The sequence below is a fragment of the Eucyclogobius newberryi genome, unplaced genomic scaffold, assembly GCF_026437365.1.
Source record: "Eucyclogobius newberryi isolate DKJ021-1_F unplaced genomic scaffold, fEucNew1.0.hap1 SCAF_19, whole genome shotgun sequence".
Lineage (NCBI taxonomy): Eukaryota > Metazoa > Chordata > Actinopteri > Gobiiformes > Gobiidae > Eucyclogobius > Eucyclogobius newberryi.
Genome location: NW_027315823.1, coordinates 21,492,851 through 21,514,245, shown reverse-complemented (window position 1 = coordinate 21,514,245; position 21,395 = coordinate 21,492,851). Strand labels below are relative to the sequence as shown.

The following is a 21,395-nucleotide window of genomic DNA, read 5'->3' as shown; positions in this document are numbered from 1 at the left end:
GGTAGAGTGCTTGGAGAAAGTGAATAAAGTCTAACGTTAGAAAAAACATGTTACATTGGTTACTCAGAGTCCATTCATTATTAGTTTAGTTATTTCTCTTCCTAAATGTTTGTACCTGTGCAGGTGCTTTAACACCATTGTTGAGAACAATGACAGGTCATTTCTGCTGGTGCCAAACTCACCATTACCCTTATTAAACACCCTGGGAGCTGTGCCAGCTCCTTTTAAAGAAGGAGAAAACATCCTTCCCTTGATATTGCAGAGTCTAGTCAGAGGTCCGTGCATTTCCAGCAATTAGTCTGCACCACCATGACTCACACACACAGTGAGTCAAACTGGACCTGTGCTCATGAAGTCATAATGTTACATGGTTCTACAGAAAACTTAACTGTATTAACTGGAGGCATTTGACTGAAATTATTATTTTGTAACATTTTTAATGTTGTTTCATACCCGGTCGGGGAGGTGTGATAAGTGTTCCAGATCCTTGTGTGTTGGGTTTTTTATGCATTACACTATAACCCATGGCGATACTGGTATTGTGCTGTCACATACTGTTAGTCAGGGAGTCACTGACTCGTTTATCTTCTGCTCTAGTTTTGTGTAAATATTCAACAAAAAACAAATCTAGACAAAACAGTCTTCATGTATATGATTTAACATAATTATGAGGCATTTTATAATCGTAGATTACAGCAATTAATGGGGGTAATGTAATAAACTAACCACCATACTTGCCACAAAACATCCAGAAATTACTTGGAGTACTTTATAAGGACACTAGAGGGCACTGCATTTAAAGATTCTCTCATAAAGTTGTAGCTTCAGTAAATTTACAGATATAAATATTCACAACAAATTTCATAATTAATCTAATTTCCACAACATTTCCCCAGTGTTTTTGTCTTGTATTTTGAATTAGTCATACTTTTTCATAAGACATTCTTCAGAAAGATGAACCTTGGTGATCCTCAAATATCCAGAGCAGAGCAGTAGCCCTTGCTCCTGCTGCACCCAGCGGCCATTCCCTCTGGCAGTAGGCCCCATATCACTATGCTTGTAACTCTGAGACCAAATACTTACATGATCAGGGCTTTGAGCTGGTATGATTATGATGAAGTCCTGGCATACTGGTTGTGTTCTCTGGGGAGCGCTTCAGGCAGAGCGGTAGAGCTCCTGTCTCTGGATAATCATTGGTTTTCTGCCAGTAGGATTTTACTTAAAGCATCTGGCCGAAATGTGAGTTCAAAGTGATTAAGTGAAAGTGAGTTAATTTACAGAAGCTTTAGTCAGCTGGACACATGAATTAAATAATCATCATTAAAACATGTTGTATGCATGGGACAACATAGACTACAAATAGGAACGAAACAATGTAACTGAACGTACAAAGACTAGTGAGCTTTACTGTCTTTTCCCCACAGCACTAATAACATTTTAGATAACAGTTGTAATGACCAAAATACTGCACACCATGTTGCCTCAGAGTAAACATATTTACAGTGAAATTGTATCAGAAATTAAAATATTTATTGTTATAAACATTGTTGTTACATAGAATTCTCCTACGAGGAACAGTAGATTCATGATGTGGAACATAACTGTGTACATAGATTTACTTGTTGGGAAGAGAAGCTGATTTTGGACATGGATATGGACTTTGAAGAATAAAGTTTAAGTCATGAAGTGACAGTATGTGTTCATCCTAAAGTCCCAACATTGGATAGCACAGGCAACAACTGTCTGGTAGTGTGGTCACCAGCCAAATACGTTCTTCCAGGAATCCAGCACCTTCCTGTTTCATTCAAAAGATTAAAGTGTAAATGAAATATCTATTTGTTTCTACAGGAAACAATGGTTCACATAAGCTAAAAACGTTACATACCGCATGCTGTAAAGGCCTCACTCCCTTTGCTCCTAAATTAGCCAGCAACAGATGAACAAGTAACAACAACAGGTGTTAGCAACAAGGGACAACTGCAATAAACTGCAATTAGGCATTTGAACTGCACTCACATGTAAACATTGTTTTCTAAATTTAAGAACTGAGTTAAAAATATTTAGCTGAGATTTTACTCTGTTGAGATCTTTACAAAACATTGATGAAATTAAAACCACATTTATCTTTAACTGAGGAGATAATCCAATTGTAAAACGCTAATCTGCTTGTAGCTTTGGCTGCTGAGTCAAGGAAATGTGATTTAGTCTCCAAACAGACAACACGACAAGGCATTGCATATTTAATTTATGGCTCCTGCTTCCACTTAGACTGAGTGAGCGGCACAGACACCTTTTCCAAGTTTAGTGACATCCTTATATGGAAAAGAGGCCATGGAGACACATGGAGCCACTCCAAGGTATAAAATCATATTATATTATATTATATTATATACTGATGTGCGTAAAGCAATACATCCCATATAACTAATTATATTTTCTTCATAACCTTCAGCTCATAAAAGCATTATGTGTCAAAGATATTTAAATAGCTTCTTCTAACCTGTGAGAGTGTTGGCTTATTTGCTCTCTGCATTCTTATCTGCATCCGGATTAATAGGCTCTGTGTAAAGAAAATAGATGTTTAGTTAGAATTGTAGGACCTTTTCAGTATTTACAAAATAAAGGCTTTAGTGTAAAAGGTTGCGACTTACGTTTGACCTCTAGCTTGCAGCTGACAATCGCCTCTCCGAGGGTATTCTTGGCTTTGCAGGTGTACACACCACCATCAAAGTTACCAGGTTTACGGATCTCCAGAGAGCAGATGCCCTGGACGCAGATCTGCCTGTACCTAGGGTCATCTCCAATAATCATCTGGTTTTTCAGCCATTGGATCTTGGGCTGCAGGACACAAAAAACGTATAGCACAGAAAGCATAAATACAGATTGAAACAAATCACAGTAAAAACAAAATATGTTTCTATTTATGGTAATGCCCTCCAGACTGCAGCGAGCCTGTTTTGGCTGTCTAAGGTCTCACTAGGCCCCATAAGGGAATCCTCATCTGATCCTGCTTCCAAATGACCCAAGACCCCTTGACCCTTGCTCACATATTGAGCCTGTTTTATGGACACAGGATGCCAGTCTAATTAGAGCCTGAAGTATCTTATACACACCGGTGCTGTTGGCAGCTCAATAGATAATGCTTCACTGAGAACAGAGAGGTGCATGTCAGGGATGCACCAGCGTTAGTCTGATACCCTCACTCAGCACCTCAATATTATTCTAGAGAACTACTGACAGAGGGCAGTGTAACAACACTTCTGGAGTTACAATGTACATAATGCCATTGTCAACAGCAGAATACCATCGGCTCACCGAAGAGCAGACACAGAAGATTTGGAGAGTTGGAGCACAATAAAAGGCAGAGGACATACAGGGGAAATGAATAAGTAAAGCTAATATCGTCTCAGACTCCTAGCAAAACGTGATGTATTTCGTTTACATTTATAGTTGAAAGGATGTGAGAGATCTAGATGTCTCATACCTTTGGGGATCCTCTAACGGAGCAGAGCAGTTTGGTGCTATAACCAATCGTAGCAGCTCTGTCGCTCAGGTTGGTGGTGAACTTGGGGGCCTCGGTGAAGTCACGCTCCTTGTACTCAGGTGGTTTGTAGTCGATATCTAAATCATTATAGACACAAGGATCATTGTGATATACAGTAGCATCATGAAGTGTTTGGTTGCACATTTGGCTGAGCACACCTGCCTGTGCGATGGTAACAGATCATGTTTTGGATGAATAGCTTTACCTGTTTTCAGGATCGTGGCCTCCTCTTTTGTCATGGTAGGGTCCTCGCTGAGTCCACATTTGTTCTCAGTAAATACTCTGAACTTGTAGGTGTTGCCCATGATGAGGTCAGAGATGGTGGCATTCAGTCTATGATAATGGTCCAGCACAGTGAACCAATCCTGCACGCATAGTGAGAAGAGAGTTTATTACTAACGATTGTATACATGTCACAAGGGATCACATTAATATTCTGGTTATTATTTATTAATCCACTGAGAGACCAGCTACTTACTCCGGTCTTCTTGTCAGCCTTCTGGACCAAGTAACCTGTGATTTCTGTGTTTCCGTTGTCTTTGGGTGGCGTCCATTCCAAAGCAACATTAAAGCCCCAGGTATCAGCAATTTTAACACTGTCGGGTGGACCTGGCAGCTCTGGAGGACAGGTTTAAGACTCATTATGCGTTATGTAATATGCAACAGGTAAGTGAAGACAAAGTTCAAACTGACCAACAATCTGCAAGATCAGAGAAGCTTTGTCCTCAAAGTCCTCCACTTTGACGCACATCTCATAGACACCGGAGTCGTCTCTCTCGGCTGCACGGATGAACAAGATGCTGTCTCTGTCTGTGCTGCGAATATTAACTCTCTTAGTGTCCAGGGCCTCGCCATTCTTTAACCAGCTCACAACTGGTTTAGGCTTGCCCTGAAACATTAAAATACAGATATAAGTTGGTTATTAAACAATGTGAAATGTTACTTCTATACATTATAAGTATATTACTGTGAATGGGATGGTCAGATTGATCTTGTCTCCAACATGAACAACGTATCTCTGTCTGAGAAAGCGAGGCAGGCGAACTTTGGGTCGATCTGGACACAGAAACAGCAGAATGATTCGAGGTTGTACTGAGAACAAATCCTTTTATTTGTCTGAACAAACCTTAAAAGTTTTGTTTTCAACTTGTCATTTGTTATTGGTAAAATAATTCAACAGTTAATGAATGAATGTGCTCTGTGATGTGTTGTTGCTCAGTAACACAACTGAAACGCTGTTTATTTCAATTTGCAAGATGTAGCATATTCCATTGCTATAACATTGGATATAAGGAAGTAAAGTATAAAAATAGCTTGAAGGTTATAAGAAAAGGAATAACATGCATAGTTAGCAAATGTGAGACACTGGCACTCGCGGTCTCTGCACGCTCATTTGTAAAAGTGATTTGGTGAGAAGCACCAGCTGCTAAGTCCACCAGAGTGACATTTGTCAGGATTCTAAATAAAGCATACGTACTGTAGTATATCAACTCCCCTAACCTTTCAAGATTCAGAGCTATACTTGCCTCTGTTGCATCAGAAAGTCTCAACATCATAGATAAACCCGAGCTCACAAGTGCATATGGCATTTTAATGATTCAATCATTAAATTAATGAATACATTTGGAAATTGATAGTTGTTGAAAATTGTCATTCTCTGAATTCCCCAATGCAGCAATATTCCCTTTTGGGTTTGTGCCAAATCAAGGCTTAACAAATAGTAAAGTCTTGGCATCTTTTAAAACAAACAGAAAATCTTTGGAAGTGTGAAGAGATTGGAGTGACACCTGAGAAGTCTGCACTGGGCCCTGCCACCCCTGCCACCCCTGTTTCTGACGCACAGACACACTGACCGGAATTTTGCATGCACCAAGGCCCCCACCTGCTTACATCTCAGATCACTTGTCACCATCAATCTGGCTGGAAAGCAGCTTGACACATCCCCAGCATGAGCTCTAACGACAAGCAATGATACAATGCCAACATCAGCACCCAAAGGAAACCAGCGCTAATGGGAGTCACATGCAAGTTGTATTTTAAATTCAGCTATTTTGTCGGAAATAATTCATGAGCTCTTTCTAAAAGTGACCGCCCCCCCACAGCAAACACATATAAGACTTCTGAACTAGTGCCAGTTCTCTGGGATCAGGTTTCTGTCCTGCCCCATGCGTCTCTCCATTACACACAACCATAATTTGTGACTGAGCCAAAACGACAGCTCCTCTTTTTTAAGCCTGATTGGACTAATCCTCATTCTACTACAAATCACGTCTCATATATTGGACATGATTATCTCTGTAAGGTTTCAGCAGCACTAAAACCAACAACTTAACAGCCTTAAGTAAATATGTCTTTGGCTTAAAGGGTGAATCAAGTGACAAAGCCCCAATTTCTACAGTTAAGACAACAGGTGAGGTGTGCCACGGACAGCTGAAGAAACCAGTGTTTGATGTCTGCATTGTGCGTTACACATGTCTCACCAGCAACCTCCTTGACCAGGACGGGCTCAGGGAGGGTGACAGGAGGGCTTCGTCCGCCTTCGTTCACAGCCACCACACGGATCTTCAGGCGGTCCCCAGTGACCTGGTTCTTGATAACATAACGGCAGGACTTCTGCAGGTCCTCATTGACTGCCTTCCAGTCCTCAGCTGAAATGACAAATGACTCAGTCAGTCTGTCAATTCAATCCAATTTAGACCTTCTAACTATGGATATTGTGATCATGAAAGGCATGTAGTTATAAACCAACATGTTTTAAAATTTATGTTTTTCAGATATCAAGGGCTAGGTAAATGAAAGTCACACTGAAGTGCAGCCGGGTCTAAAAGCGGGACCTCAGTGAGAGCAACTCCTGAAATGCCCCTTTCCTTGTAGGGAGAAGTCAGGAAGCTCATGATATAACTCAGAAGTGACACTTCAGGGACAGCTGCAACTGGTAGGGCTGACCCACACTAAAAGAAAAATTTACAGTACATGTTCCTCAGTCCACTTAAGAAACATTTGCGAGTTGCATCAATTAGCATTCACAAAAATGCTTAAAATATCAATTTGAATCAATTTAATGTTTGGATCACTATAATATCATATCATAGATTATCACGTAATAATATGAGATTGCACATGGTTTAGTCCCATCAGAACTTACTTCCTTCTTTACAAACTTCAATAGCGTATCCGTCCAGACCAGCTGCTCCAATGACTTCTGGCTGGCTCCAGATAATGGCAACAGAGGTGTCATTCTTGTCCTCCACAAACAGTTCAAGGGGAGCGCTGGTGGGCTCTATCAAGCACACAAAATATGTGAGTTGAAAATGTCTACACCAAAGTGTAAGCTTGACACATAAACACTTAAGTATAATAACAGAAAGAGTGCTACCTTTGGGAGGAGGTGGGGGAGGAGTTGGTGCTTTGGGCTCCTCCGGGGCAGCTTCACCTTATGATAAGAATAAGAATAACTAACGTTATTATTTTTGCTACAAAGCTACACTATACTAAAATACCTTTGTAATATGTATTTAAGACAGTATAGCATTTAACCCTTATAATTTAAAGGATGATAAACTGCACAATGATATTAATATGTTATGGTTTACCCTCAGCAGGTGCCTCGGACTCAGCAGCAGGAGCACCTTCCTCTGCAGCAGGAGCAGGAGCTAATGTTGAGTATTAGATATTAAGCATTAGTGCAGTTAAGCAGATAAGATGTCTTTCATAAAGATTACTATGCATAAGCTTAATGTAGCTCTTGGCTAAGGGCAAGAGGTTAGTTTTGTTTTTTAACCTTATCATGGGAACCATATGAACAATACTGTATCATATAAAGATATAAGTATGAAGATATCATAGCTGTGGTACTCAAGACTGATTTTTACCATCGGCAGGTGCTTCTGGAGATCCTTCCGCAGCAGGAGCAGCAGCTGATTAGAGGTTAGAACAGATTTGCATTCAAATGTTTTAGTGCCGTTAGCTTTAACAATAGTTTAGGAGTTCTACTGAACTCTCATGTTGTCAAAGAAATATCCGTCAGTCTATAGTGATTTATACATTGAGTTACTTTAAATATAGCATGCATACGTTGCATTAAGTCTATGTTACTATGTCTATATTACCCTCAGCAGGTGCCTCGGACTCAGCAGCTGGAGCACCTTCCTCTGCAGCAGGAGCAGCTTCCTCTGCAGCAGGAGCAGGAGCTAATGTTGAATATTAGATATTAAGCATTAGTGAAGTTAAGCAGATAAGATGTCTTTCATAAAGATTACTATGCATAAGCTTGATATAGCTTTTGGCTAAGGTCAAGAGGTTAGTTTTGTTTTTTAACCTTACCATGGGAACCGTATGAACAATACTGTATCATATAAAGATATAAGTATGAAGATATCATAGCTGTGGTACTCAAGACTGATTTTTACCATCGGCAGGTGCTTCTGGAGATCCTTCCGCAGCAGGAGCAGCAGCTGATTAGAGGTTAGAACAGATTTGCATTCAAATGTATTAGTGCCGTTAGCTTTAACAATAGTTTAAAAGTTCTACTGAACTCTCATGTTGTCAAAGAAATAGCTGTCAATTTATAGTGATGTATACATTGAGTTACTATAAATATAGCATGCATACTTTGCATTAAGTCTATGTTACTATGTCTATATTACCCTCAGCAGGCGCTTCAGGAGTTTCTTCAGCAGCAGGAGCAGCAGCTAATGTTAAAAGTTAGAACACAGGCATTATATTTGTGCAGTAAGTTAATCAGATGCAAGCATCTAAATGTACATGTGCATATAAACATTGTAAAAAAATATAACAATTTGGTTTTAAGCCTTTAACCTTACAAGGTTATCCTTACTCTTTAGCTATATACAGCTTCAGCAGGTCTTTCTGTGGCAGAGGCAGAGTCTAATGTAAACTGATAGAACAGGCAATACATTTGTGTAGCTTGTATCATCTTTCATCAACTGTATTTATATTTTACTTGTTTTTGAACAGACTGCACACTTGAATGGGCGACAGGTTTGTAGGAGGAAAGGCACTGAAAACTTCCACACACCGTCACTCATTCATTTAGTAATATATTTTGGTCAGTGTGCTGCCGTTTTTCTTGTTTTAAACTATATTTAACTAAAATAAAGTCTAAAAATGTCTAATATGTGTCAAGAAAACAATTTGTTAGCCTTTATCTAATATTAAAGCTACACAAAATTGCTTTTTACCCTCAGCAGGAGCTTCAGCAGGTTCCTCAGCGGCAGGGGCGGCAACTAGTGTTAAATGTTAAAACAAACACATGCATCCCATATTAGTTCAGTGCACAGATTATAAAATGTACTGACCTCTGGGAAGATACTGAAAGTATGTGGTACATGTCTTATCTCTAGCCTTACACTTTGAGGTCATATTAAGCCTTGATAAAGCTGTTATTTTTACCCTCAGCCGGAGCTTCTGCAGATCCTTCTGTAGCAGGCGACATGTTAGTGCAAAGTTGCTTTGTAAAGAACTGATTACTCTTTTCACTTTCTTTTTAAACAAAAAGAGAAGTTATTGAACACAATTAAGAGTATATGAATCAGATCGAAGAGAAATATGCACAACTCATCTAAAACATTGCAATAAACTTGGGCTTTTTATTTTTTGTATCAAGTAGAGGCTTCAGTGTATCCTTCTGCAGCAGCGTCTAATGTGGCATGTATATAAGATGCAGTCCACTCGAAATAAAAACGAAATGATAAAGTGATAAAAATATTGTGATGTACAAATAACTTTTAAATCTCAACTTCAAGCAGGTCCTTCAAAGGCTCCTTCGGCAGCAGCAGCCGGGGCCTAATGTTAGATGTTAGGACAGGTTAGATCTGCAGCTGGATAAAGAATACATCTTTAGCTCTTTGATTGATTAAATTACTGTTGAGTGTTTGTAATGTTAGCACTTTCATTTGAGTTTCTGGGGATGTTTTGTACATTATAACAATGGACAAGTTATGCATCTTTTTCACATCGATGCCGCGACATAGACCAGCAGTCTGATCGCCATGGAAACCGCTTCTGGGTGGTCGCACTCGCCCCTTCCTTACCGTCACGCTGCATATTCAGTTTTGACATTGCTTTGAAGAACCATCCATGGTTCATCTAGGGACAAAAGCAGGCGACAGGCCGCTGCCGTGTGTATTACCGTCAGCGGGAGCAGCCTCCGCAGCCGGGGCAGGTGCGGCTTCGCCCTCTGCCGGGGCAGGAGCGACCTCCTCTACGGGGGCAGGAGCGGCCTCCTCTGCAGGGGCAGGAGCGGCCTCAGGCTCAGCGGCCTCCTCCTTCTTGGCTGGTTCTTTCTTCCCCGCCTTCTTGATTGGGGCTGGCTTGGACGGCATGTTGAAGGTTGCAGCTAATTCCCAACTGTTAAAGTCCGTGAACTGTATCCAATGCCATCTTTCCAGAGGGAGTAGCAGGCCTTTATGGGGCCATGGGGCCAGACTCCGCCCTCTGTAACAGATAGGGCCCTGGGCTGTGTGAAGGACAAGACCACCATGTCTATCTATGATTTCAGATGGGACTCAAACTACATAACGAACTCTTAAAACCAAGCATCAAAAAGTATGTTGTGGCAACTTTTCAAAAACTTTCAACAACTGATATGAGGAAAATGGTAAGGGGCCTGGGTAACTGCAGAAGATAGTTTCTGTGTAGACCCATATTAAATCTAACCTTTAACATCATGACTCTGCAGTCCTACTTAACAAATAAATAAAAGGCCTCTTACATTATGAACTGACTTGGTCCTTATGGAAATCTGAGATTGACCTTATTTATGACAGCATGGTTTTTCTGATTACATAAGACACATATGTCTCTCATAATATAATGCAAACAAACAAAAAGTAATATAATAATGTATTTTATTGATTCCAGCAAACAGTGAAAGATGGATGATACCCTTAAAAGCAAGACTTATCCCTGTATTGCACCAATATCTTTACATAAAACAGCTCTTTTCTTTACTATGATTGTAGCTACATCCATCCAATGCTGACCTATTTACAGTCTTTACAATGATGCCCTGTACAAAATAACATGACATATTAGAAAGAGTCTTTAGAAAAAAGTAATATCAAATATTTGAGTATTACAAAGAAAAACATTTTCTAGAATGATCTTCCTCCACAATACATAGTTTGTCTCATCACACAGCGAGTTTACATGCATTTACAACATTTAAAATCCCTTAACATGTGCATGTCAGTGGAATACTGCATAACATCTGAGCTGACAACAAGCATTGGGAAAATATACAGCAACCTGTATTGGTCCATCCTATGATTATTTTCCTCCCCAAGTGTGTATCGTCTTGTTGTAGTCACACCAAACTTGTATTATTTGACCATCTACCATAAATGGTCATACGCTGGTTTCAATTTTTAATTATATATTTTTTAACCCTGTTTTCAATGTATTGACAACCAACATTTTGCTTTATAAGGCTTACTATAATATTCTCCTGGGATGCAGTGTAGTCAGATACCAGCTGAAAACATGCCTTGTTTTTTGTTGATCGCTAACACCATTAAAAGTTGCTGCATTGTCCTTTAAGCCAACACAAATCACAGTTGATACTAAACAACAGGCACAACAACCAGTAAATGAAATGAGATGATGATGTAAGTAGGTTACAAGTTTCCAATCTTTTTTCTTTTATTTACAGTTAAGAAAACAATACCTAGTGTGGCTGGTTTGGCACTGACCAAATGCTGTGTCACACCTTGTACATCTACAAAGTGACCCACTGGTCATTGGTCAGTTTAAGCACAGTGCAACAGCAAAGCATAAGCATTAACACACACTTTTTTGTCAAACTATAAAAAGTTGTGTGACATTCATTTACAGGATTTATTTACAAAAGAAAAGCACTTAAAACTCATGAGCGATGGATGAATGACACCACTGAACACCTTTACAATTTGTTACTTGAGTCCATGTTTTTATTTAAAAAAAAAGGTTTCCTTTGCATCTGTGCTTTTTCTTCCCAAACTTTATTTTTATAAATGCATCAGTATCTAGTATGGTTCTACCATAAGATCACTCACAGGACTTCACTGGCTCTACATATTGTGTTTTAGCACGTCTACTACACGTCCCAAAATATCCCCAGATCTACTTCACACCAACGACACCAAGCTTATTCAAGTTAAATTAAAGTTAAATGTTGACATGGACACAATTGAGACATCAAAAGCACCATAGGCAGTTAAATGTTTGTAATGGGTGACATAAACACTGGTCAACAAAATGGCTAACCACCTTAAATGTTGTGAACGAGTTGATATTAGGTAGTTTTAACTTTGCTCTGAGTAAGTTAAGTGTGGCTCCTGATAAGGCTAATTTGAAAAGCACCTGCGATAATGTCGGATGCTGTGTAAAAATGCTTATACATTCATAGAGAAAAGAAAAAAAAAAACATAAGTATTTGGTATAATGTTGCACACAATGCAACAAAAATATGTTTGTACATACAGTATAAATAAACTATAGTTGCTTTTGTTTGGGTTTAATTTTCAGGGGAACTAGAATATGAAGCTGTAATAATCACAGCTCATGGACAATAAAAAAAAAAAAAAAGATTAAGAATGTTTAAATTATTTACGGATCTGACTCCCAAAGACTCCAATAGATCCGAAATGTTAACATCCTAATTTACGTCCAGACCAATTTGTTGTGTTTTAACACTTGACAAATAGAGGTGATTGAATCACACTGAAATTTGACATTTTATACTAAAATAACCAATTACCTGATAGCTGTACCAGAGCAGACGCTGAATTACTGACAAATAACCCAGTGCTAAAATGTGCAGCTGAAGTTAAGATGCTTTATGCAAAAGAGTATGACAGCTTCAACAAACAAGGTATTTAAAACTGCTGAAGTTAGGAGATGTTGCCTTACTGCAAATGGCCTTAGAGGTGATGGGTTGGAGAAAGCACCAGAATAGTTTACTGAATTTCAACAGATGTCTTTGTTCATAAGGCATTGTATTAGTTCTCCACCTGCTTGTTTTGTACTGTGAATTGCATATGTGACTAAGCTAGATATGCATGGTATGTGCTGTCATGCGCCTCTACAAAAATGAGTCACTAATTATTAGTAACACATTAAAACAAAAGAAATCAAACAGAAACGACTTTTCTGTTGTGCACCACAACGTTCCAGTTAGTAGTGTAAGTGCAACAGCACAAATCACCTGAGTGATTTGAATCTAAGTGCAGAGTGAGACAGTTTCATAGTGATTAATTAGCACCAGTCTAAGGGAACTGAGGCAAATGTGCCCAAAATACGCTACTTTTCTATATTTTCATATAATAAGTACTATAGTGTGAACTAATGGCATGTGAAATGGGGCACCTGGGAACTGTAAATCATCTTGTGTGTATTCGTCAATAAACACATTTACACTAAAACACACAAACCATTAAACACTCATTCCAGAACTAAATATTAGCTTCTGTTCAAAATTTAGGCAGGCGTGGGTCTTCTTTATCTGGGGATTCAATGTAATTGGCAGCTTCTTGAAGTTTCAAAAGCATGGCCATCTACAAAAGTAATACAAAATCTCTTCATTAGTAAAATATTCACCTCCAAATGCACGTGAGAAACAACAGGCTCATTTACCAGTGGATCAGAGTCCATGGAGCTGGGTGGAGTTTCCTTGTGGGGCCTCTCCTCGCAGGCCTGTCCCGGGCTGCTGGAGCTGATGTTTGGCGGGGGCAAGTGGTAAAGCTTTGCCTGGTCTTGCTGAGCTGAAGGCCAAGGTAGAGTGCCTCTTACCCACTCCACTGGATCCTCCCAAACGGCCTTCTGCCCATGGACCTGCAGGGAAACACAGCAGGAAATAGAAATTGGAGCAGTTCATTAGCATGGGGAATACGGTTAGCAATCTCAGTAGAAGCCATGTTTAAATGACTATCACCTTAAAGCCATCCTTGGCCCCTTCTTGTAGGTATGGGATTATAGAATGGTTCCAAAGGTCAATGAACCATGAGCGAAACTCCGCCACAGTGACAGGGCAGGACAGGAAAAAACACGGGCCTGAGGAGAACACCACTCATAAACATGTGATTCAAACGCACTTCCTGAAATGGTAGAGAGCTGCTGTTCGTACCTATGAGAAAGTCAGACGTGCTGTGCTTTTCCAGGAACGTGTGCAGGTGATACCACAGTTTGGGCAACCAGTCCAGGACGCGTGTCAGGTCTTCATTGGTCAAATTCTTCTCATCCTCTGACTCCATCATCTTTCTGTGCAGGTAGCGGACCAAGAAGCCATTGGCAGGCTCCACATTGTTGGAGAAAGTGACCATCCTAAAGCATCAGAAATGTTTTGTTACATTTAAAAAACTATTCACACGCTGTCCTTCATTTAAGCATGTTTAACCAATTTGTAGTGTCTATGGTTTAAATACATTTTGACATAAGGTCACGCTCATTTTTAAGGTACCGTTGTAATTAGACGCTGTTGTTTACATAGAGTTATATTTATTTGTTTATATATAAAGGGACACCTGAAACTGAGATGCAGGCCATGATTTGCGGTCATCTTGACAGGCTGATTGCTTGTTCCAATGATGTAGGGACTGTAAAAAAATTGTCCAAAGGTTAATCACAAAAGGTCAGATTGGGTTATATTATAAGCAATGCCTTGAACTGACCATTTGTGGTATTTACAGGTAAGAGCACCATTCACAAGTTCACTGAGAGAGGCCGTGTCATGAATGTCATCCAGAATCACCACCAGGGGTATTTCTGATATACCGCTTTCCCGATCAATCTGATTTGCCAGATTTGAAAGATAAAGCTGTAGATCCTAACACAGAGAAAATGGCGGGTGGTAGTTTTATTGTTACAAAAATAATTGACAGACGTGGACTAAGTTACCTTGCATGACTGACGATGCATGTTGAATGTGACAACAGTGGCGTCTGTGACCTCCCGGGCGCTGCGGTCCACCAGGTACTCAGCCAGTCGTGAGGCCAGGTAGGTCTTACCCGTACCACTGGGACCGGCCAGGATGAGCCGGCGATGTTTGAGAATGAGACTGATGTAGTGTTGCATCATGGGTTTAGGAATGAGGGTTTCAAAGACCAAGCTGTCCACACATTTCTCTTTCAAACCTAAAAACGCCATATTGTCAATCTTCAGCAACCATTGTTTGGTTGAGAATGGATCAGGGTGCATGGTGACATTCAAGAACTTATAATTTAGTTCCTAAGAATAGTGGTAATACAGTATATACACTGTATGTATATGTTGAAAGAATTATAGAATGCTCGAGTATGGAAGATGCGGGGAAAATATTGCATTCACCTCGCAAAGCCTCAATAAGCAACATGGTGCTAAAATATTAGCTCTAAAAATACCTAAGCATCAAGTATAGGGGCGGATTGCACCCCCACCAGGCCAAGGCGTCTAATGTTGCTTCTCACCATTTCTGGGGCACATGTTTGTGAGGGGAGTCGAGCTGCTGGCCCTCTTTGAATCTGGCAGAGAGAAGATCAGGTTTCTGAGAGCGCTGTTAGGAACTGCCCCTGCTTTACCAGCTATCCCGGGACTTTGCTCCATACATTCCAACATGCAAAAGTGAAGGGCTGCCCGCTACACAGACTCTCTCCGGTTGAGTAATTGCTGATTACTAGAACCTCACAAAGCCATTATATACAGTAAAAACTGTGCAGAACAGGGTGATTCTGGGGTCTGTCGGAGGAAATGTATTGCAGTTTACCACTTGCAAATAATCAAATGTGACTAAATGTGTAATTCATAGATAGGCCAAGAGTCACATGTGTTAACCTCTACATCACCATATTGTCACATACCTTTCAGAGCCACTGTGATACTGTTTGGGCCTCGGGACATGCAGCGAGATGGCTGCGTTTCTGGAGCGTCTCCTCCCACTAGTCTCTTGATATGGCCTATGTTATAACTGTAGATGGAGTCAGTGGACAGCCCTAGACTGGAGAGGGGGTCTACCTTTGTGATGTACACCTGTGAATAAAGTGTTTCACTGTCAATAAGGTTCTTCATACATTCTTTTCATTAGTACATAAACTTAAGCAAATATTGTGGTTCAAAAACATGAAATATCAGCCTGATTCACTAATTACTTACAATCTAACAGGCACTTTATGTTCATTATTATTATTAGAAATATAATTATGTCACCTTGAATGCTTGGCTGACAGCTGAGTCCAACATAGTCCAGTCCATTCTACCATTTAATCTAACTGTGCCAATGAAGAACTCCTGCTGCTTCAGATCCTGTCGACAAGATATGCAGCACATGAAATGATATACAATTCAGTAGTAAAGTATTGTTTTATGAATGGCCATACTTACATCTTTAAAAACATGTAAATTCGCCATACAGACCACCACCCTAACTCGATGATCATCTCTTTGGGAGGAATGGTTGAGGGAGTCTGACGTGAAGACATCTACAATAGCGTAACAAAAAACATGAGTTAAGTGCTTTCATGTATGTTTGTAGTCTATGTACTTTTCTTATTCTAGTGCTCAAGTTAAACAGTACCCGAGCTGCCTTCACTAAGCCCCCTGCTGTAGCTTTTGGGCATGTGCATGGCTACAGACTGACGTGGGGATGAGTTTCCCAGCGTAGTAAGGCCTGAAGACTGGGACGGAGAGCTGGAGGGTCCCGGAGATGGACAGGGAGAGAGACCTCCCGTCTTTAATTGGTCATTCTCAGACTTCAGCTTCTCCACTGTCCTCTATGGAACATAAAGGAAAGATTTCACAATTGGTTTACAGTACACATATGTTATTTTTTTCATAAAAGACTACCATATTTATTTGTGTCCGACTTGAATATGTGCAGACCTGCATATTGGTCATGGCCTCCTGCAGCTGCTCCAGCTGATGTGCAGAGCTCAGGGCCTCTAGGCGGATGTCTGTCAGTTTACGCTCCTTCTCCCAAAGCTCTGAGCGTAACTCTGATACCACCTTCTCCTCCCCCGCCTCCCCACTTTCACACAGTCTAAGGATACATACACAACACAAACAATGTAAGACAAGCGTTAATGTGGCAAGGATCATCAGACTAACAACCTGAGCTAAAGTTACATTAGTCTTATTTTGAAAGCAACAGTGTTTACCCTGATGACGAGGCAGAAGGTGAAGATTTCATTGAGAGTTGAAGGGGTTCAGCCTCATGACGAACTTTAGGAGAGGAAGGAGCGGAGGATTCTGGGGTGGCAATCTCCTCAATGTCCGCGTATGGGCCTGCTTGCTTGGACCCTTTCTTACTGAATGCTTTATTGAAGGAGCTGCGCAACTAAGGGACCATAATGAGAGAGTTACAAGAGGTTCCATAGCAAAGCATAGGTCACACATTTAAGACACTTACTGCAATTAGGAAATGACTGATGCTTATTTGTGAAGGGTACGTAGGGGACAAGTAACTGAGACTAATTGGGGTTTTACTAGAGTGACTCATGAAGCACATGCAGCTTGTGGGGTACAATGTTTAGACTTTATTTACACGCAACACTCACCTCAAAGACCTAAAATAGAAATCAGGGCAGCGTGAGGGAGAGACCAGAGTCATACCAAACAGATTTGAATCAAGTAGGGGAATCACATATATGATCTAATATAATATGATCTATTGTTTATACCCTGCAAAAAATGACTTGAATTTAGGATCTTAATCTCAGAGTCAGTCGTTTTGACAAGATAAATTTAGGGTATGTATAATTACTTTTTTCAAATTCCACGACCATGTTCAACTCCAGTACAGCTTTTAATGATAACAATGAATAAAAATGCTGGTTTACTCTTATTACAAAACCATTGTAGAGTTGGAAAGCAGCTTTGTGTTGCAAGATCCTACAGCTAAAACGAGTTGAAAATCAACCTAAAATACCCCTCTCTGATGTGAATGGTCACTCCCTAAAGCACAGCACCAGCACCAATCATGAGTGAGTGCTAGTGCAGACTCTGCAGCTCACTGAGCATAAAATATAATATAATAGAGTATCTAGTTTCAATACTAGTTTTTGCATTGATTAGTGTCTGACTCTCTATACATCTGACTACTTAAAAAACAATGAAGAACACAGCTACATGTTTCTGACTTGTTTCAATACATAATTTCATATATAATAAATACTCATAATAAAAGAATAATATAACCTAGTCCTGTAGTGATTCAAGTGATTGCAATTCATATGTTCAGGCAAAGACAAAAAATATATATAAATAATTCTCATTTTAACCAACTGATATTGGTTATATTGGTCACCAGTTTTGGCAGTGTGGTATCTCATACACTTACCCAGCCTTTCTTTTTCTTCTTTTTGGCCTCCTGCTCCTTGAAACTACCCATACTGGAATGGCTAGTGGTGCTGGCAAGACTGGAGAGGCTTTCTGAAGAGTTCTGACGATTGATGGGCATTTCTACAGATATAAAATGAAAATGAGTACAAGAGGATTTAATATTTACAGTAATGGAAATAACAATCATGTACCTTTTGGTGTGATGTCAGGATTACTGAGCGCCCCTTGAATGATTTCTTGTGCCTCAGTGTTTTTGGCCTTCAGAATGTCAATGGTGTCCTTCAGTTCTGTGAGTTCAAAGTCCTGCACAGGGAATCACGGGTAAGTGTTCACACATTATCTTACAGACCAGTAACTGAACCGAGATTCTACAACTCTCAGGATTGTGGAATGTCTATCTCCTTTCACCGGGAATGACCAGCCGTGATGAGTAACTGATGACATGATGAGAATCCCTGTATCCGTGACCCACATTCTTTGAGGAGTTTGTGAGATGCCAAAAAATATGTGGTGGCAATGTGATTAGTGCTTAAAAACTCGAACGACTTGTTAAAATGCCAAGTCCCATCTCCTAAACGACATGTGGTATACTGTAGGGCTCATTAGCTATAGCATGACAAAATACCTTGTTTTCTGAGGACACCGACAGGTTCTGCAGGCGGGCCGTCATCAGCGCAAGACTCTGCTCGAAAGCAGCTACCAGGTTGGTCTTTAGTGAAGCACAAAGGGATTCATTTTAGCAGTTGCAATGTGTTAACAGTACAGCAAAATGAGATAACACATGTCAGACATAAAAAAAAGTACATTTTAGTGATGTTGAAAAGAAAGGTTATGGATGTGTGCATAGTTTGAAACTAGAATATCTATTTTGGATGGCCTTAGTTTGATAGTTACTGAAGAAACAAGAAAACCAAACAAAGTGCTGGATGTAGCTCAAATGTTGAAGAAGAATGAGTATTTAGCGTTTGTGGAACACACCTGTCCTATCTGATGAAGCGGGCATCCAGTGAGCAGGTCAGCACAAGCAGAGGGAAGCAGTCCAAGAGTTAATGAAGCCAGGAATATAAAGAAAGTGAGCATTAGGAGAGGAAACTAAGCATAATGTGCAGACAAAAGAAGACTATATAATTGGATCAGGAGGAATGGGGGTGTTGTGTTATTGTTAGTTATTTGAACCAAAATTTGTAAATAGGGTAAAAGTAAGTAAGTAAAAAAGCATTTGTTTAAACAAAGAGATAAGCTAGAATTCCAACCATTCCACCAGTAAATAATTTAGGGGAAGAAAAGATACAAGCCATAAGGTTTCATTTCATTAGACCTGCACTTTATCAACAGAACAGCCATGCAGCTAAGAGAGCACAGAATACTCCCTAAAAACATACATACATTGGCAGAAAGCTGCATTGTGAGGTTTGCAACCTTCTCCTGGGAACTTTCAAGTTCTCTCCTTAACAAGCGGATCTGCTGTAGACACAAAGAAGTGTATATTTTATATTATATAACAAAGTACAGGACTCTATTCATTTAATTGTATTTTGCAGTGGTTCTCATACATTTAAAGCAAGTTTTTTTTTTCATCCCTCGTGTTGGGAAATGTTAATCTTATTATATAGATTATCCCAGACACAACAGATTTAGTTATGGGTTGAATCAAATATTGTCTAGGCCCTCCTACTAAAGTCTCAGTTATACACAGTTTAGGCTCATGTTAATCTTGGTTGTGGGCCTAAAATGTGTCCTTATTTTCTCTTGAATTGGTCTCTCTCCTTCTGATAATTCTTTTGGCTTTGTAAGTATAATTTATATTGTTTCACAAAGGTAAAAAATGTACATGGAAAAGCCAAACATTTTGGTTAAAAATGGAAAATATTGAGAACCACTTGATATAGTTTCCATGCAGAAGAGTCTAAAATGTGTTATTAAAAAGCATACCATGGCGCTAAGACACTGATGGTATTAGATAAACTGAACAGTGTTATAACATTTGGACACACTCCACACTATGGACTGATAAGAGCTGATGAATGACGCTGTCCACAGGAAATGACAAAAGACACACAGCAACAGCACACCATCCTTACCTCCCCCTGTATCCTCTCCTCATTCTACAGAAAGCATGGTAAAAATACACAAGAAAGGCAGGTTGGAGGTCTGAGTGGTTTGTGTTGAGTGTTAGTTTGTTAGAGTTATGTTCATTTAATAGAATTGTAAGTTAATTAATACAGTTCACAAAATCCTATTTGAATATAGCACATAATGTAACAATTAATACAAATGAATGCTGAGATGCTGAGTAACTTAGAACACATCTCTCCTACATTCTGTTTGGTTCTTCTGTGTTTGAATGCTCTAATCTTACACAGACAGAGCGTGTCGAAGAAAACTTACGGAGGAATAGTTGGATGAAGCATTGGATGCCAAAGACATGACAGAGCCATGCACTGAAAAAAGATAAAAGATTTATTGTTATAGACAACAAATGTGCATCCACTTAAAACTGGATTTCATTGAACAGAAATGGGTTATCTCACCATCCTCCCCTGGTTCACGGAAAGAGCCAGAACGCATCATGCTTTTTGGCCGGTCAGCCAGGCACATACTGCTCCCTGGGGGGGAAGAGCCGTACAGCTCACAGGAGTCACTTGGGGGGCCTATGCTGTTGGAGCGAGAAATCCTTGGGGTGCCACTGGAAATGGGGGCGACTTTAGCAGAAGAAACAGTTTGAGTCAGAAAATTCTAAAACTGAAGTTGAACATATAAAAACAGAGTAACACCTCAGCACAGTGGTCTCTTTTTCATGAGTCAGTGAAAAACAAGACCACTCTTCTACCACCCAGATAAATATAGCCAGGCTTGACCCCTTTTTGCTTCCAAGGCAGTGCAACATCTTACCTCTAAAGTGCATGAGTTTAAATTAAATAAGTATTTACAACTAATCATACTGTTTCTAATGACATTTTTGTTGGCAAATTAATATAACATTGTATTAGGTTGCCAACAAAAGGATACCTAAAGGGATTTAAGGTAGAGGCATTTTAGAGTCACTCGTCAAAGGTTTTCATCCAAAAGGTCAAAATCTGGAAGTCTAATTGGACATACAACTCACCCACATTGGTGAGGGGAACCTTGGTTGTGGTTGGGTGGAGCGGGCGGGTGGGAGAGGGCAGCTGAGGAGGACTGCCGCTCTCTGTCATACTCATTATGGAGTGAGAGTGGCGCCTGCCTGATTTGCTTCCTTCGCTCTCTGACAGACTTGAACCGCACCGTCTGGAAAGAGAAAAGAATGTTAGTTTTAAATTTAAAGTCTAAAGAAAAGATTTGAAATGGATTAAAACATGTATTTCACATACTCCAGGCCTTTCTTTGGAAATGTATTTCTGTCTGTTTGTAAGCTGCACAGAGAAAGCAACACATCACAAACATTCTTTCAGACCCTTTGGCACTTGCTATGGAATAGTAAAGCATTGCATTATGGGTCCAAACATTCCAAGCTCCACAACTAACAGAAATAGGAACTTTATTGATATTCCTTGATTAATTATGT

The 21,395-nt window shown here is 39.9% G+C and overlaps 3 protein-coding genes across 10 annotated transcripts in view; 1 reads left to right on the top strand and 2 right to left on the bottom strand.

The window, feature by feature from the left end:
- Positions 1 to 1,508: 1,508 nt before the first annotated feature.
- Positions 1,509 to 9,963, bottom strand: mybphb (myosin binding protein Hb). Of its 8 annotated transcripts, XM_072452136.1 has the most exons (18): positions 9,696 to 9,963; positions 8,191 to 8,235; positions 7,954 to 7,998; positions 7,654 to 7,734; positions 7,417 to 7,461; positions 7,138 to 7,197; positions 6,921 to 6,977; positions 6,690 to 6,824; positions 6,025 to 6,192; positions 4,512 to 4,600; positions 4,238 to 4,433; positions 4,023 to 4,162; positions 3,750 to 3,909; positions 3,485 to 3,621; positions 2,652 to 2,838; positions 2,501 to 2,560; positions 1,886 to 1,917; positions 1,509 to 1,795 (listed from the first exon to the last, which is right to left on the bottom strand). In XM_072452136.1, the coding sequence occupies exons 1-16, from the start codon at positions 9,886 to 9,888 to the stop codon at positions 2,517 to 2,519; spliced, it is 1,782 nt and encodes a 593-aa protein (XP_072308237.1). In that variant the 5' UTR covers positions 9,889 to 9,963; the 3' UTR covers positions 1,509 to 1,795; positions 1,886 to 1,917; positions 2,501 to 2,516. The 8 variants fall into 8 exon arrangements, with proteins under 8 accessions (XP_072308237.1, XP_072308238.1, XP_072308240.1 ...); XM_072452137.1 differs by lacking the exon at positions 8,191 to 8,235; XM_072452139.1 differs by lacking the exons at positions 7,138 to 7,197; positions 7,417 to 7,461 and having other exon boundaries at positions 9,696 to 9,962.
- A 433-nt stretch (positions 9,964 to 10,396) lies between these two features.
- nav1b (neuron navigator 1b) overlaps positions 10,397 to 21,395 on the bottom strand; it is a 33,634-nt gene continuing 22,635 nt past the window's right edge. The window contains exons 10-31 of the mRNA XM_072452135.1: positions 21,202 to 21,243; positions 20,958 to 21,118; positions 20,383 to 20,553; positions 20,240 to 20,292; positions 19,933 to 19,956; positions 19,238 to 19,315; positions 18,477 to 18,560; positions 18,043 to 18,154; positions 17,850 to 17,971; positions 16,669 to 16,847; positions 16,394 to 16,550; positions 16,089 to 16,284; positions 15,896 to 15,993; positions 15,722 to 15,817; positions 15,376 to 15,544; positions 14,438 to 14,673; positions 14,212 to 14,366; positions 14,065 to 14,136; positions 13,668 to 13,864; positions 13,476 to 13,594; positions 13,178 to 13,375; positions 10,397 to 13,098 (exon numbers count right to left, since the gene is read on the bottom strand). Of these exons, the coding sequence (XP_072308236.1) occupies positions 13,015 to 13,098; positions 13,178 to 13,375; positions 13,476 to 13,594; positions 13,668 to 13,864; positions 14,065 to 14,136; positions 14,212 to 14,366; positions 14,438 to 14,673; positions 15,376 to 15,544; positions 15,722 to 15,817; positions 15,896 to 15,993; positions 16,089 to 16,284; positions 16,394 to 16,550; positions 16,669 to 16,847; positions 17,850 to 17,971; positions 18,043 to 18,154; positions 18,477 to 18,560; positions 19,238 to 19,315; positions 19,933 to 19,956; positions 20,240 to 20,292; positions 20,383 to 20,553; positions 20,958 to 21,118; positions 21,202 to 21,243 (2,803 nt within the window). The 3' untranslated portion in view covers positions 10,397 to 13,014. The remainder of the gene's footprint in view (positions 13,099 to 13,177; positions 13,376 to 13,475; positions 13,595 to 13,667; positions 13,865 to 14,064; positions 14,137 to 14,211; positions 14,367 to 14,437; positions 14,674 to 15,375; positions 15,545 to 15,721; positions 15,818 to 15,895; positions 15,994 to 16,088; positions 16,285 to 16,393; positions 16,551 to 16,668; positions 16,848 to 17,849; positions 17,972 to 18,042; positions 18,155 to 18,476; positions 18,561 to 19,237; positions 19,316 to 19,932; positions 19,957 to 20,239; positions 20,293 to 20,382; positions 20,554 to 20,957; positions 21,119 to 21,201; positions 21,244 to 21,395) is intronic.
- LOC140365610 (troponin I, slow skeletal muscle-like) overlaps positions 12,488 to 21,395 on the top strand; it is a 49,577-nt gene continuing 40,669 nt past the window's right edge. Inside the window, exon 1 of the mRNA XM_072452133.1 lies at positions 12,488 to 12,496. The gene's annotated coding sequence lies outside the window, so the exon portion shown is untranslated. The remainder of the gene's footprint in view (positions 12,497 to 21,395) is intronic.

What these genes read in the sequence shown, in the direction of transcription:
- mybphb (XM_072452136.1), bottom strand. Translation starts at nt 9,888, where the DNA reads ATGCCGTCCAAGCCAGCCCCAATCAAGAAGGCGGGGAAGAAAGAACCA. An exon ending in GGAGGCTGCTCCCGCTGACG is followed by an intron (nt 8,236 to 9,695) that starts GTAATACACACG and finishes TTTTAACATTAG; the next exon opens with CTGCTGCTCCTGCTGCTGAA. An exon ending in TGAAGTTTGTAAAGAAGGAA is followed by an intron (nt 6,193 to 6,689) that starts GTAAGTTCTGAT and finishes TTGTCATTTCAG; the next exon opens with CTGAGGACTGGAAGGCAGTC.